This window comes from Sceloporus undulatus, chromosome 2, assembly GCF_019175285.1.
Source record: "Sceloporus undulatus isolate JIND9_A2432 ecotype Alabama chromosome 2, SceUnd_v1.1, whole genome shotgun sequence".
Lineage (NCBI taxonomy): Eukaryota > Metazoa > Chordata > Lepidosauria > Squamata > Phrynosomatidae > Sceloporus > Sceloporus undulatus.
Genome location: NC_056523.1, coordinates 179,697,176 through 179,711,127, shown reverse-complemented (window position 1 = coordinate 179,711,127; position 13,952 = coordinate 179,697,176). Strand labels below are relative to the sequence as shown.

The 13,952-nt window shown below is 41.9% G+C and overlaps 1 protein-coding gene across 5 annotated transcripts in view; it reads right to left on the bottom strand.

Annotated features, from left to right (window-relative positions):
• Positions 1 to 344: 344 nt before the first annotated feature.
• Positions 345 to 13,952, bottom strand: part of STAC3 (SH3 and cysteine rich domain 3) — a 41,702-nt gene continuing 28,094 nt past the window's right edge. For all 5 annotated transcript variants that reach the window (XM_042454557.1, XM_042454555.1, XM_042454558.1 and 2 more), the window contains 5 exons: positions 13,085 to 13,131; positions 10,864 to 10,955; positions 7,983 to 8,034; positions 5,617 to 5,766; positions 345 to 5,168 (listed from right to left, as the gene is read on the bottom strand). In XM_042454557.1, the coding sequence (XP_042310491.1) occupies positions 5,070 to 5,168; positions 5,617 to 5,766; positions 7,983 to 8,034; positions 10,864 to 10,955; positions 13,085 to 13,131 (440 nt within the window). In that variant the 3' untranslated portion in view covers positions 345 to 5,069. The remainder of the gene's footprint in view (positions 5,169 to 5,616; positions 5,767 to 7,982; positions 8,035 to 10,863; positions 10,956 to 13,084; positions 13,132 to 13,952) is intronic.

The window sequence follows — 13,952 nt, the reverse complement described above, 5'->3', positions numbered from 1 at the left end:
AGACTCCAGAGTTTGTACAGTTCCATGGTTTAGCATACCACCACATACTTCAGCCCAGTTTTCCTGCACTCACTACATCTACTCATTAAAAACCAGGCTGGGAAGTTACTTTTTTTTACAAAAATTAATTAATTGCAATTACACTTCCAAGGCTCCCCCATCCCAAAGTAATTACATGCAATTCTTGAAAGACAGTAAACCTTTCCTGTTTCTTAATAGTAACTCCAGTAACTCCTTTTTCATTACTTTTTATTAAAAAATTTTTTAGAATACTACAAGCCACTGGCGACACACACATACCCTGTAAATATAACATTTAAAATAGATTACCATTACACTACAAAACCTGTTAACTTAGTTATTTATTGAAAAAATAATGAGTAACATGTTGTTTATAATTAGCTATTACTGAGCTCTGACAAATTCACAAACATTGCGTGGAACCTCACAACTTAAAAGGCTCTAGGACTCCAACCTGTATATGTGAGACTACAGTCAGCCCTTCTTATACACAGATTTTTTATACACGGATTCAAGCATCCACAGTTCGAAAATGTTCCAAAAAAGTATAAATTTCAAATATCAAACCTTGATTTTCCATTTTTTATAAGGGACACCATTTTGCTATGTCATTATATTCAATGGGACTTGAGCATCCACGGATTTTGTTATCCACGGGGGAACTTGGAACCAACCCTCAGCGTATAACAAGGGTCCACTGTCTGCGTATTTACCCCAGGATTATGTGTATTTAACTGCCTGTACAATCCAAATTCTGCATCAAAGAAAAAATAGATTCTGTGACCTGGATGAAATATACAGATCTCTGCATTTGTGTACTGCTTTCATTTATTTTATTCTGCTCCTAGCAAGTAAGCATACTGACAACCCGTGCCATGCCATGACAGCTGGTATTCCTGCTCAGTCCTATCCCAGTTTCAAATTCCACTAAATGACTACACATTTTTTCAAGTTTATCGCCACTGGTTTGTGGATTAGAGATGTTCTTATTCAAAAACAAAACAAAAATGGGAGTCTTAAGATGCTAAATTCTGCATCAGATACCAAATCCCCCACTTTTGTGGGGCAACAGCAGACAGAGACAATTGAATTATATCCTTAGCTTTTTATAGGCATATGTCCTTGGGCAATTCTTTCAAATATGTTCACAGCCAAAGAAACTGAATAGTGCCTCATCACCTGCTCATTCTTATTACCATAATGCAGACCTTCAGATTCAAAGAGACGGGTATGAGGCAGCATACACTGGGTTATACTTGGATTAGAGGCAAAAAAAAAAAAAAAGTCTGCTCAGCATGTATTGCCTTAGCCGACCTAACTCCATTTTAACTGTCAATTTTCCCATCACACCATTCAACCCACAGATGCAGTACTGAAAAGGTAGACAGGCACTTGGAGGTGTAAAGTCAAGGCTATTTCTAACACCCTACTTGCACATGTTTTCTTTGCTCAAGCCATCTCATCTGATCAGAGGACTATGCAAACACTTCCTGCACACATCTCTTAAGAAGTGCAAATTAACCCTATTTGCCAACTTCTCCTCCACTTTGCCCACATGTGACTCAGACCTGAGCTCCTTAGGCAAAGTTAAAAAGCAGCCAAGACACAACCAACCAGCTCAAACTTTGCATAAGTTTACAGCAGGGCAGGAGATGAAAACTAACAGGAAATCCTTCTGTTAAAGAGGCCAAACACCTAGGAGTAAATTGCCCTCCTTTGTTCTCCTTCTGACCCTTTCCCCCATGTGTCTAAGTGCAACTGCCAAGTGCTCCAGGTGGAGACATTATTTTAAGTGTATGGCTCCCTAGGCCTCACTTGCAAGAGTACTTCCATCTATCTGAAATGGGATTAATATCCTTGCTAAATATGAATATTACATGGTACATTCAGCACAGGTACAAGCTTTGTACATGTGTACACAAATTCTTCATCTGTACAGTTGGCCCTGTGTATCCATGTATTTTTTTATCCATGGATTCAATCATCCATGGCTTGATAATATTTTTAAAAAATCTAAATCCCAAAAGTAAATCTTTTTACTCTTTTTTTTTTATATAAGGGGCATCATTTCACTATGCCATGGTATTTCATGGGACTTGAGCATCCATGGATTTTGGTATCCATGAGGGGTCCTGGAATCAAACCCCAGCAGATCCCAAAAGCCCACTGTAGACTAGTAATGTTATTCACACATAACATTCCACAGTGCATCCAGATTGTTGATCTGTACTTTGGTTCAGTGGGGTGTTCACATTGTGTACATGTTTAGATGTTCACGTGACTCTCTTATATAAACCTATCTATTTTGTTCTCTAGCCTTTCACATCAAAACTTCAGCAGATTTGGGTGTATCTTCCCTTACATGCCTGACTTTATTTCTCCTGTTTTCTCTAAATAATTCTCTCTTGATGCTTATGGATATATTTTGAGTTTTGCCTTGGGAATGCAGTTGTTCTTGCTTCACCCTACAGGCCTGTCTCTCACTCACTGACAAGTGGATAACAGTTCTGATTATTCTCAGCTTGTAACCAACTCCATCCAAAGCGCTCCTGTTTATACTACCTCAGTATTCCTTATTTCCTTGAAGTAAAAAAAAAATGGAGTATGGGAATAGCAACAGGCAAGCCATGAGTTCAAGTCCTAGAATGAGCAATGTTTCACCTATTCCTGCACTTATGCATTAAGAGTGGATAAGGACTGTATCAGAGTACAAGGGAAATTTGCTTAGCTAGACTGGACACCCAACTCTGTAACAGAAAATTACCCAGCACTCTATATGAGCACGGCATGGAATTTGGGCAGGGGTAGCACTGAAACAGGTAATACTTCAGAAGAGGCCACATATCCCCAGAGCACACTCTTATGGATATGACAGCACCCTCCTGTGGGCACATATCAACATGAGCAAAACACTTCTCCTACCTTTACCTAAAGTATTTGGAGCTAAACCTTCCATGATAGGCAAGGAAAACAGGTCACAACAATGGAAAGGGGACTGAGAAGAAATGGATCCAAGGACCTGAAGAGTGGGCTGGTTTATTTACAGTCTGGCAATAACCAGGGAACTCTAAAACCCTCTGAATTCTTGGAAGCAGAAGAAGCTCATAGACACCTATGAAGACCAGGCTAACAGGATGACAGTGTTGGGAGACATAGCTGTGTTAGTCTAGAATATCAATATGCAAAGGGATCTAGTAGCACCTTTGGGGCTAACTGAGCAAAGGAAGTAGTAGCATAAGCTTTTGTAGACTTGGTCTATTCTACTTCCTCAGATGACAGTGTACAAGAAGAAACTGGGGACAACTGCTGCTATCTTGTTGACCTCTGAGCTTCCCACATTGGGAAGAGAACTACTACCAAGTGTGGTGTGTGTATGTATGTACACAGAAATCAGGCGATAGCTAAGCATGATCTGGGGCATTCTAGTGTCTTAAACATGCTCTGGTGAGTGTTATTAGCTGATAGCCAATGAGCCATGGGCACTGTGGTCTTCAGACTTACTGGATCCTCATGAAAACAAACACAAGTGTCTTCGTGGGCAAAGGTGAAAGCAAAGCCCTGCATACAACAAGTGTGCATAAGGGCATGTGGAATAACACTGCAAGCATTCACAAATGGTGGGGAGGGCTTATGTCAAGTTAGGGTGTTACAGTATGTTGAGCCATGTGCCACCTCCACACAGAAACCCTATCTACCAAGTAAACCCTCTCAGCAACTCTGAACCCTGGCAATATCTTGGCACAGACTGTCTTCTGTAGCATCACCACTACAACCATCAGTTGCCCTCCAATAATCTAGGAAGTGAGAAGAATAGTATTTCTCCTAATCACCTATGGTGTTTACAGTTGGGCTCCTAGTGAGATAGCTTCAAATATTACAAGTATGAGTGGACAGAACTTATTTTCATACTTCTCCCTCACCAAGAAAGCCATGATTTCCAGGTGCCCATGCCACTCATATATCTTTGCATAGGAGAGATATACAAATGGCCACTTTTAGATATTGCTCCAGAAGCACAGAGAGAGGATGTGAGGATCTCACTGGTGGACCTTCTGTTGCCTCACCCTCCTAACATCCAAAAATCTCCTTGCAACATGGATTCCAAGCCCTCCTGAGCTGTCTCAAAGTCCAGAAGCAAAGAGTGCTGTCTCATTTTACCACGGTCAAGCTATTGGTGACTTAGTATACTCTTTCCTCTATTACATGTCAACAGATGACACAATGACAACGGCTATGTACAAAGAAAAGTATGTAAGGACATGTTGCCAAAACTACAGTTTTCTACATCAGGTCTCCCGCACAACTGAAACCAGACAATCATGGAACAGGACAATCTATTTCACAATGGCAAGAAAACAGAATGAAGAGGATAATGAAAGAGGTATATTACTTCAACATAACTGGAGCTGAGCAGTTCAAAATCCTCCCAAGCAATTAGACCATTTTATTGGATGGCCACCCCAAATCTTGCTGCTTTACATCAAGGTTGGTAGGCTATTGGGGAACCAAGAGAGATAACGTGTATTGGCAAAACATAACAAAAACTGAGCAATCCAGACCTGGCCCCTGCCAGCAAAGGGACAGTCACTTGAATTGTCTCTTGAATAAACACATGCACACACAAGCTTGGTGCCACCTGCAAGGGGCAGCAGCAGCAGCAGCAGCAAATGCCATTTTGTCAAGTCTAGCAGTCAACATGGCCGATCACTATCCACTTCCTTTGCAGACAGGAAGCAGTACAGCTTTGGCTGTGTCCTGGCACCACCATGATTACGTCATCCAGGGACAATGGCTAAACCCATTCTGGAATCTGCCAGCCAACTATAGATTTCAAGGGGAGCTCCAAAGACCTTCAGATGGCAGAATTAGGTACTCCTTTCCTTGAATCCTTGCTTAGAGATGAAGGGCTTGGTGGGACATCTTGCCCTGGGCCATAGGCACTTGCAGAACCCAGCTCTACTGCAGAGAGTTCTTGGCAGCTGGGAATCTCTCTCCAAAGAAACAACCTGGCCTTCCTCGGCCCTGGCTACAAAACCATCACAAAGGCCTCAGATCTCTTGCAGGAAGTCAATGGGAAAGAGCCCAACTTTGCGGCCTGTGTAGACTTTCACGTAGCCATTCAGCTCCTCACCTTTCTGAACCACAATCTGTAGCAAAACAAGGCAAAAACAGAATGGGTGAGGTAGGTTAGAAGCCAGCTGGGGGTACTTCTTGGGGTTATAAGATCACCCCTCTCCCAGGAGATGAGAAAACAAACTCTTGTTCATTGAGGCAAGTTTATACATAGACATCAGAGCAATGTGTGAAACAGAGCTTTAAACAAATTCAAAATGAAGCAGAGATGGGGGATGTGCAGCCCATCAGACAGTGTTGGAGTGCAATTCCCACCATTGGGTGATAGGAACTGCAGTCCAGCAACAAGGTATGTTCTTCAGCTTCAGCCTGAAGAAACAGTAAGACATGGATCTTAAAACCACCCAGATTTAAGACTTAAAAGCCACATAAACCACAATCTCTCATTCTCTCTCTCGGTGTGTGTATGTGTTGGACTGGTAGTGAAGTTGTGACTGGATAGCACATCTCCAAGTGACATACCTGATCCTTTTTCAGTGTGATCTGCCCAATCTCTTTGTTGCCCACAAAGGAACGCATCACCTTGTGTACCCGTTCCCCTGCACGCACTCGGATAATGAAGTTTGGTGGGAAATATCCAATTTTGTCCCCAACGTCTCCGACTTTCTTGCCCTAGGAGATCCACACAGGAGAGTAAGTTGTAAAGAAGTCAAGCTGCCAAAAAATTCCCAGCTGATTCACCTCCACCAACAAAACACAAACAACATACCGGTATTTATTTCCTGAAAAGCAGCCAGAGGGGGATCAGATATTGACAATGCTTCAGCTCTCTCCTACATTTCCCCCATCTCTCTCTCTCTCTCTCACACACACACACACACACACATATGCACACACACATTCTTCTACATGTCCTAACAAATATGAAAAACACATAAAATAGTAACTATACTTTTGGAAAACCATTCTCTTCCTAATGCAATATATTCCTCAACAAAATAATACATGGACACCCATCCAGATTTCTCATTATGGTATTTTCAGGATAGTCACTCTTTACGTTCTAATGGACAACACTGAAAAAATATTGCAAGAGAAAAGCTACAGAATCTTTACAACAGCAGTATTTTCAGTGGTGGGGGGTGGGGAGAATTCAAATTAATTTTGCAGATTTCTTTGAATCACTTTGCAAAGATATTCAGTTTATTACCACATAAAACAGGGCAGGCTTTATTCATAACGGGTTATTGGCTGAGTATGAAATTACAGTACTGTACGTGTTATGCAGCATATATGGGGTTTGCAATCTTGTGGTTGGCTCTCATAATGATAATGACCAAGAGAAAGGGAGGATGTTTTCAGGGAAGACAAATGAAGCAGAGAGGGGAGGGAGATATTTAACCCCTTCCATTCCATCAATTATGCCCCACCCCATCTCTCCTTATCAATTAATGTTTTTGCCCAACCAGGAACTGAGATCAGAAATAAACTGAGTGGGAGAATGGGAATTGAGCACCCTATATCCACCATTCCCTGCAAATGCTCCCCACCTAGGAAATTAATGCCTGTCTCTTTTCCTCTGCTGAATCTCTTATCAAATTTCCTCTTTGCTTCTGTTGCAATGTGCATTTATTTACCATAAATGACAGCTGAACTCCATTGCATATTGCTCTTTGTTGCTGTGTGCCTTCAAGTCTTTTCTGACTTATGGCAACCCTAAGGTGAACCTACTGTGAGGTTTTCTTGGCAAGATTTGTTCAGAGATAGTTTGCCATCTGCAGTGGTGATGCAGTGGTTAATTGCCTGTACTGCAGCCACTCATTCACAAGGTTGTGAGTTCAATCCCAGGCAGGGCTCCAGGGTCCACTCAGCCTTGCATCCTTCCAAGGTCACTAAAATGAGTACCCAGCTTGTTGAAGGCAATTAGCTTACACTTTGTAAACTATTTAGGGAGTGCTTAAGTGCACTGATAAGCGGTATAGAAATGTGCTTGCTATTGCTACTGCCTTCCTCAGCAGATGAGAAAGTTTGACCTGCCCAAAGTCACCCAGTGGGTTTCTATGGCTGAATGGGAATTTGAACCCTGGTTTCCCAGTGTCCTAGTCAAACACTTAAACCACTATACCACACTGACTCTCCACAGCACACCCTGAAGGTAATATGCAGTGAGATCTTTAAGAAAGGGCTCTTCTGCAAATGTAATGCACATTGAAATGGTGTCTCTCATGATGCCTCTCAACACACCATAAAACTTATTGGAGCAGACTAAGGATCCCAAACCTTTTCACATTTTTATAAGCATTAACATCCCCTGTTTTTATTATTTATTTTAGAGACTTATATCCTACTTTGCCATCCAAGAATCCTCAAAGTGGTATACAGTGGAATGGTCTCCTAGATTATTTGCCCATGCAGGAAAGAAGGAAGGAAGCACTTTCTGCTGACACTTGAAAATCCCAGCTGAAAGCAACAGCCTTTGCTACTTTCTCATCCTCCCATCTTCTTTGCACAGTGAGGAGAAGCAAACTCTGTCACTTCACTGAAGAGATGGGAACTTATTGACTCCTGAAAGCATTGTTGAGAAAACAAAAAGGGGCTCCCTCTTATCTTCAATTCCTGATTTGCAGGGAGTCGGAGAGGCATCTGGAAGTGATGGAACAAATTGGACCTCCACAACCAGGACAGAGTTCCCTAAAGGGTCATGTTAAGACTGTGGCCCACAGGTTCCCAGCCTCATTCTAAAGCCACAATGGAGACAGTGCTTTGCAGCCCATTGAGCTTTACAGAGAATTTCAAGATACCAGTTCCATGATAACAACAACAACAAACCAAAACAGGTTTCCTTCAAATTATCAGGCTCAGTCCTGAAGCAAAAACAGCCTTCTTACCCGCCACCATTCTTCATTGGAGTCGTCCACAATGACAATTTTGTCCCCAGGACTGAAAGAAAACAGGCTCAGAGTGAAATAGATGGCTTACAAACAACATTGTGACTGTGCATTCTGAGCTGCCCATGGGCATTAAGGAGTCTTAGACACACTCTAGTCTCTCTCCCCAGTGTAAATACTTGGGACATGACCGAAACAAATTTCCCCTCTAGTGGGAGGGCCATGCATGCCAAGGATGGTAGGAGTTGTAATTCAACAAAACGGGAAGACACCAGGCTGGGGAAAAGTTGCTCTGCAGGGCCTAGCCTTACTGTATTTGACATCAGGCTGGCCAAGAGATGTAGTAGTGATGGGTGATTTCAACTATCCTGATATTTGCTGGAAATCAAACTCAGCCAAAACATTAAGGTATAGCAAATTCCTCACTTGCCTGGGAGACAATTTCATTGTCCAAAAAGTGGAAGAGGCAACATGGGGTCAACCATTTTAGATCTGATCCTAACCAACAAGGATGACTTGGTTAACGGGATGCACGTGGTGTGATCTTTAGGTGGAAGTGACCATGTTCTACTGGAGTTTGTTATACAGTGGAAAGGAAAAGCCAGGCATAGTCAGACATGCATTCAGACTTTAGGAGAGCTGATTTCAGTAAACGTAGGGAAATACTGGGATTGATCCTGTGCTCAGGAATACTAAAAGTGAGTTCATGAAGGACAGGAGTTTCTCAAAAGGCACAATTTCAAACTGTTCCAACGAGGAAGAAAAGTGGAAGGTGTCTCAAGATGGATGGATGACTAAGGAACTTTTAGCTGAGCTAAGTTTTAAATGGGACATGTATAAGAAATGGAAAGGGGGGGGGGGGGGGAAATCACCTAGGAGGAATTCAAACAAATAGCGAGCACATGTAAAGGGAAAGTCAGAAAAGCAAGAATGAGCTCAGGCTTACTTAGAGAGGTTAAGAACAATAAAAGGGGCTTTTGGGGGTATGTCTGTAGCAAAAGGAAGAAGAAGGAAATGGTAGGGCCACTACGTAGAGAAAATGGCAAAAAAACAGGGGACAGAGAAAAGACAGAATTACTCAACACCTTCTTTGCCTCACTCTTCTCAGAAAAGGAAAAGGGTGCTCAATCTGGGGAAAATGGAGCAGAGGATAGAATAGGGGAATTTCAGCACAGAATAAGTAAAGTGATAGTACAGGAATACCTTGTTAATCTAAATGAATTTAAGTCTCCAGGACCAGATGAACTATATCCAAGGGTATTAAAAGAACTGGCAAATGTAATATTGGAGCCATTGGCAATAATGTTTGAGAACTCCTGGAGAACAGAGAAGTCCCAGCAGACTGGAGGAGGGCAAACATTGTCCCCACCTTCAAAAGGGGAAAAAAAGAGGATCCCAACAATTATCATCCAGGTAGTCTGACATCAATATCAGGAAAGATTCTAGAGCAGATCATTAAACAGAATGTCTGTGAACATCTAGAAACTAATGCCATAATCACAAAAAGTCAACATGGGTTTCAGAGAAACAAGTCATGCCAGACAAATCTGATCTCTTTCTTTGATAAAATTACCAGCTTGGTAGATGAAGGGAATGCTGTGGATATAGTATATCTTGATTTCAGTAAGGCTGTTGACAGGGTTCCCCATGGCATTCTTGCAAATAAGTTTCTAAATGTGGGCTAGACAAGGCAACTGTTACATGGATTTGTAATTGGTTGACTGGCCGAACCCAAAGGGTGCTCAACAATGGCTCCTTTTCATCCTGGAGAGAAGTGACCAGTGGGGTCCCACAGGGCTCTGTCCTGGGCCCAGCGCTATTCAACATCTTTATCAATGACTTGGATGACAGAATTGGGGGCATACTCATCAAATTTGAAGAAGACACCAAATTAGGAGGAATAGCTAAGACCCCAGAGAAAAGGATCAAAATTCAAAATGATCTTAACAGATTAGAAAGCTGGGCCAAAACTAACAAAATACCATAAATTTCAACACCGAGAAATGTAAGGTACTGCACTTAGGTAGAAAAAATGAAATGCATAGATATAGGATGGGGGACACCTGCCTGAACAAGACTATATGTGAAAGGGATCCGGGAGTTCAAGTAGACCACAAACTGAACATGAGTTAACAGTGTGATGTGATTCTAAGCTGCATCAATAGAAGTATAGTCTCTAGATCAAAGGAAGTAATGTTGCTAGTCTATTCTGCTTTGGTCAGGCCTCACCTGAAATATTGTGTCCACCTCTGGGCACTACAGTTCAAAAAGAATGTTGACAAACTGGAGTGTGTCCAGAGGAGGGTGACCAAAATGGTGAAGGGTCTGGAAGCCATGCCATATGAGGAAAGACTTAGGGAGCTGGGAATGTTTATCCTGGAGAAGAGACAGTTAGGTGATATGACAGCCCTGTTTAAGTATTTGAAGAGATGTCATATTGAGAATGGAGCAAGCTTTTTTCTGCTGCTCCAGAGACTAGAACATGGAACAATGGATGCCACCTACAGGAAAAGAGATTCCCCCTCAACATTAGGAGGAACTTCCTGACAGTAAGGGCTGTTCGACAGTGGAACACACTCTCTTGGAGTGTAGTAGAGTCTCCTTCCTTAGAGGTCTTTAAGCAGAGGCTGGATGGTCATCTGTTGGGAATGCTTTGACTGCGATTTCCTGCATGTCAGAAGGGGGTTGGACTGGATGGCCCTTGTGGTCTCTTCCAGTTCTATGATTCTATGATTTTATGAAGAATATCAGGAACCCATCTCAAATACTTCTCTGTTGGGTCCTGCCTTTGCAAGATAGAGATTTCAAAGACACTAGCATTTGATGTATTTTCGTCCACAACAACAGCATTGTCCCCATCATCATCATCACCATTACGCACTGAAAATCCAGGTCATCCTTCTCCAAGGCTTTGAAGCGATACAATGCAATAAAATAGTGTGATTGTTGGAACCCAGGCTGCTGCTTCTTATTCTGTTCAGAAGAAAGGAAAAATTTACTGTATGACTAAGCGCCGGGGTTCTTCACAGCAGCCAAGAAAATAATACCCCTAACTCTTTAAAGTAAGACAATTTCCCACCAAATAGCCAAAAATTCCCTTAAATGACCTTTAAAAAAATAACATTTTTGAAACAAGTAGATGTTACTAACTATACCCAAAACGTAACTCATTAGTATTAAACATATATTGGTATAAAACATACAAAAAAAAAGAACATGGCTTTTTTGGTACATCCTGGACAGTAGCCAGAATATCTAAAAAAAACAAAACCCATCTGCTCCCATACGAGCCTGTCCCCAAACCTGAGATCCTCAATAGAGGTCCTGTTCCTGTCTCATCATTTTGTAGACCAGGGTGGTGAAGACAGAAGAAAGAGAATCCTCTTTAGTGACACCTTGACTTGGGTTTTCCTCCCAAGAGAAGTCAGGCTGGCTCAATCCCTGCTGGATGTTTGACAGGGAATCAAAACTATATTATTTTGGAGATTATCGCACACCTTTTTCTCCCAAGCTGGGCATGGGCATAAACTGCTTAAAAATGGACAAATTGGTTTATGCCCAGCTCAAAGGCATTGTGTATCTCATCCAGACTTTACAAAGAACAGGACTTTCCCATTCTTTGCAAAGTCCGGGAGAAGTCTGGATTGGTTGTGCAAAAACATCCATTTTTAATCGCTCGCGCCCAGCTTGGGAGAAAAAGGTGTGTGATAATCTCCTTTGTCTCATCATTGGTTATTTAAAATTGGGGGGGGGGGGGGTTAACTGGCTTTTAACCTGTTTTTGAATTATATTTTCATAAAGATTTTTTTTGTGAGGGGCCTGGTAGGAGAAAAGTGGCTCATACAAATCTCTTTCACATTAAAGAATTATTCCATTTTGATTCCACTTTAACTGCCATGCCTCAATCCTATGAAATTCTAAGATTTGTAGTTTGGTCAAAGGTGTCAGCGGGCCGAGGATTAGAAAGGCCTCTCTCTCTGGTAATGTGAAAGAGACCACACTTAATAAATTGAGGGGGCCCTTAGTATCGGCTGGGGTTTGGTTCCAGAATCCTCACCATGGATACCAAAATCTGTGGATGTTCAAGTCCCATTATGTACAATCAACAGTAAAATGGTGTCCCTTATATAAAATGATAAAATCAAGGTTTGCTGTTTGGAATTTATATATTTATTGAATATTTTCAAGTCAGGGATGCTTGAATCCATGGATGAAAAAAAAATCTGTGGATACAGAGGGCTGACTGTAATAATTACCACACAAAAATTAATTAATTAATTAATGTTTTACATTCTGCATCATTATTTCCTTCCAAGTTCTGGGGGGATTTGGATCTATTGGTAGTTCTCAGGTGGTTTATATGTAGATCTGGATCTACTGGGAGATCTCTAATAATATTCAGTATCATCAACCATGATTTTGGGTGCTCATTTGTTTAATCCCTTTTCCAACTGCTACCGCTCTGGCCTCTGAGAGAGTACAACTAGGTACATTCTTGCTTCACTCTGCCAATTGCCCATGGTCAGAATTCACCCCAGCAATAAATTATTGTTATGTATTTTATGTATGTATGTATGTATGTATGTATGTTATAAATGTATGTTATGTATGTTATGTGTTCAAAAATTTTAAAAAAGAGAAAAGAATTCACCCCAGCTGAACCATGGTATTTTTAATGCCAGGTTCAGGCTTAGGAGGGATGAAAATCTAAAGTAAGCCAGGCAGTTCAGCACTAATACTCGCTGCTCCCCCCATGCCCTTGGGCTACTTTTTTTTTTTCCCCCCCCCCCCCCCCCCCCCCCCGGACACACACAGTTTCTTCTGTGAATATGAACTGCTAGATTCATGCTGATATTTTTGCCACACAATTCACAGCCTGCAACTGTTTCAATTATCCCAGCAGCTGAGAAAAAGGTACCCTTGAACAATTGCTCACACTTTTGGGAATTAGGAAAGGAGGAAGGGACGCCAGCATGTCAATGTGCCTGGCTTCCACCCAGGCCTGAGTGCTCCTGGCACCTCTTTTCAAGAATGGCACACTATGCCCTCTTGCCACCCTCACTCCCACCCCAAAAGGAGGAAACGGGCTGGCAGTCAGGCACCTTGTCATCAGGGGCATTCTTCTCAGCCTTCTGTCCTTCTGGGTTTCCTAGAGAAGGGGGAAAGAAAAGAAAAGAAAAAGTAGCTCTGTGCATAGAAGGAGACACAGAAAGAACAGGGTTTAGGAGTCCCCCCACCCTCCCCAAGGCATGAAAAATGAACTCAGTGTACAATGCTTTTTCTGTGTTTCTTTTCTTCTGCTTAAAATTAAAAAAGTTCATACAGTTATACTAAAGCTCCCACTGGTCCAAAACAACACACTGGCTAAGGAGATGGTGGCAAATGTAGTCCTGGGCGGCACCTTATTAGGGAAGATCAACTTTATCTCTTCAGAGGTTTTTACATCATTGCCCTAGCAATTCATTTGAGCTAGTGTGGCACAGTGGTTTGAGCACAGAACTATAACTCTGGAGAGCAGGGTTCAAATCTCCGCTTAGCCATGAAAACTGACTGAGTGACCCTGGACAAGTCACACTCCCTCAGCCTCAGAGGATGGCAATGAGAAATTCCCTCTGACGAAACTTGCCAAGAAAACCCTGTGATAGAACCTAGAGTTGCCATAAGCCGGAAACGACTTGGAAGCACACAACACACACATTCTTGGAGATTCATATTACAGCAATCAGCCTTGTGGCACCTTAAAAACTAACAAGGTTTATTTGGACATAAATCAGATATTAGGAACGGGGTTAAACAAAAAGTTGTTGCAGAACACTTCAATCTTCCTCAGCATTCCATCTTTGACCTCAGGGTAGCAGTTGTTTTATGTCTGTCTGTCTGTCTGTCTGTCTGTCTGTCTGTCTGTCTGTCTGTCTGTCTATCTATCTATCTATCTATCTATCTATCTATCTATCTATCTATCTATCTATC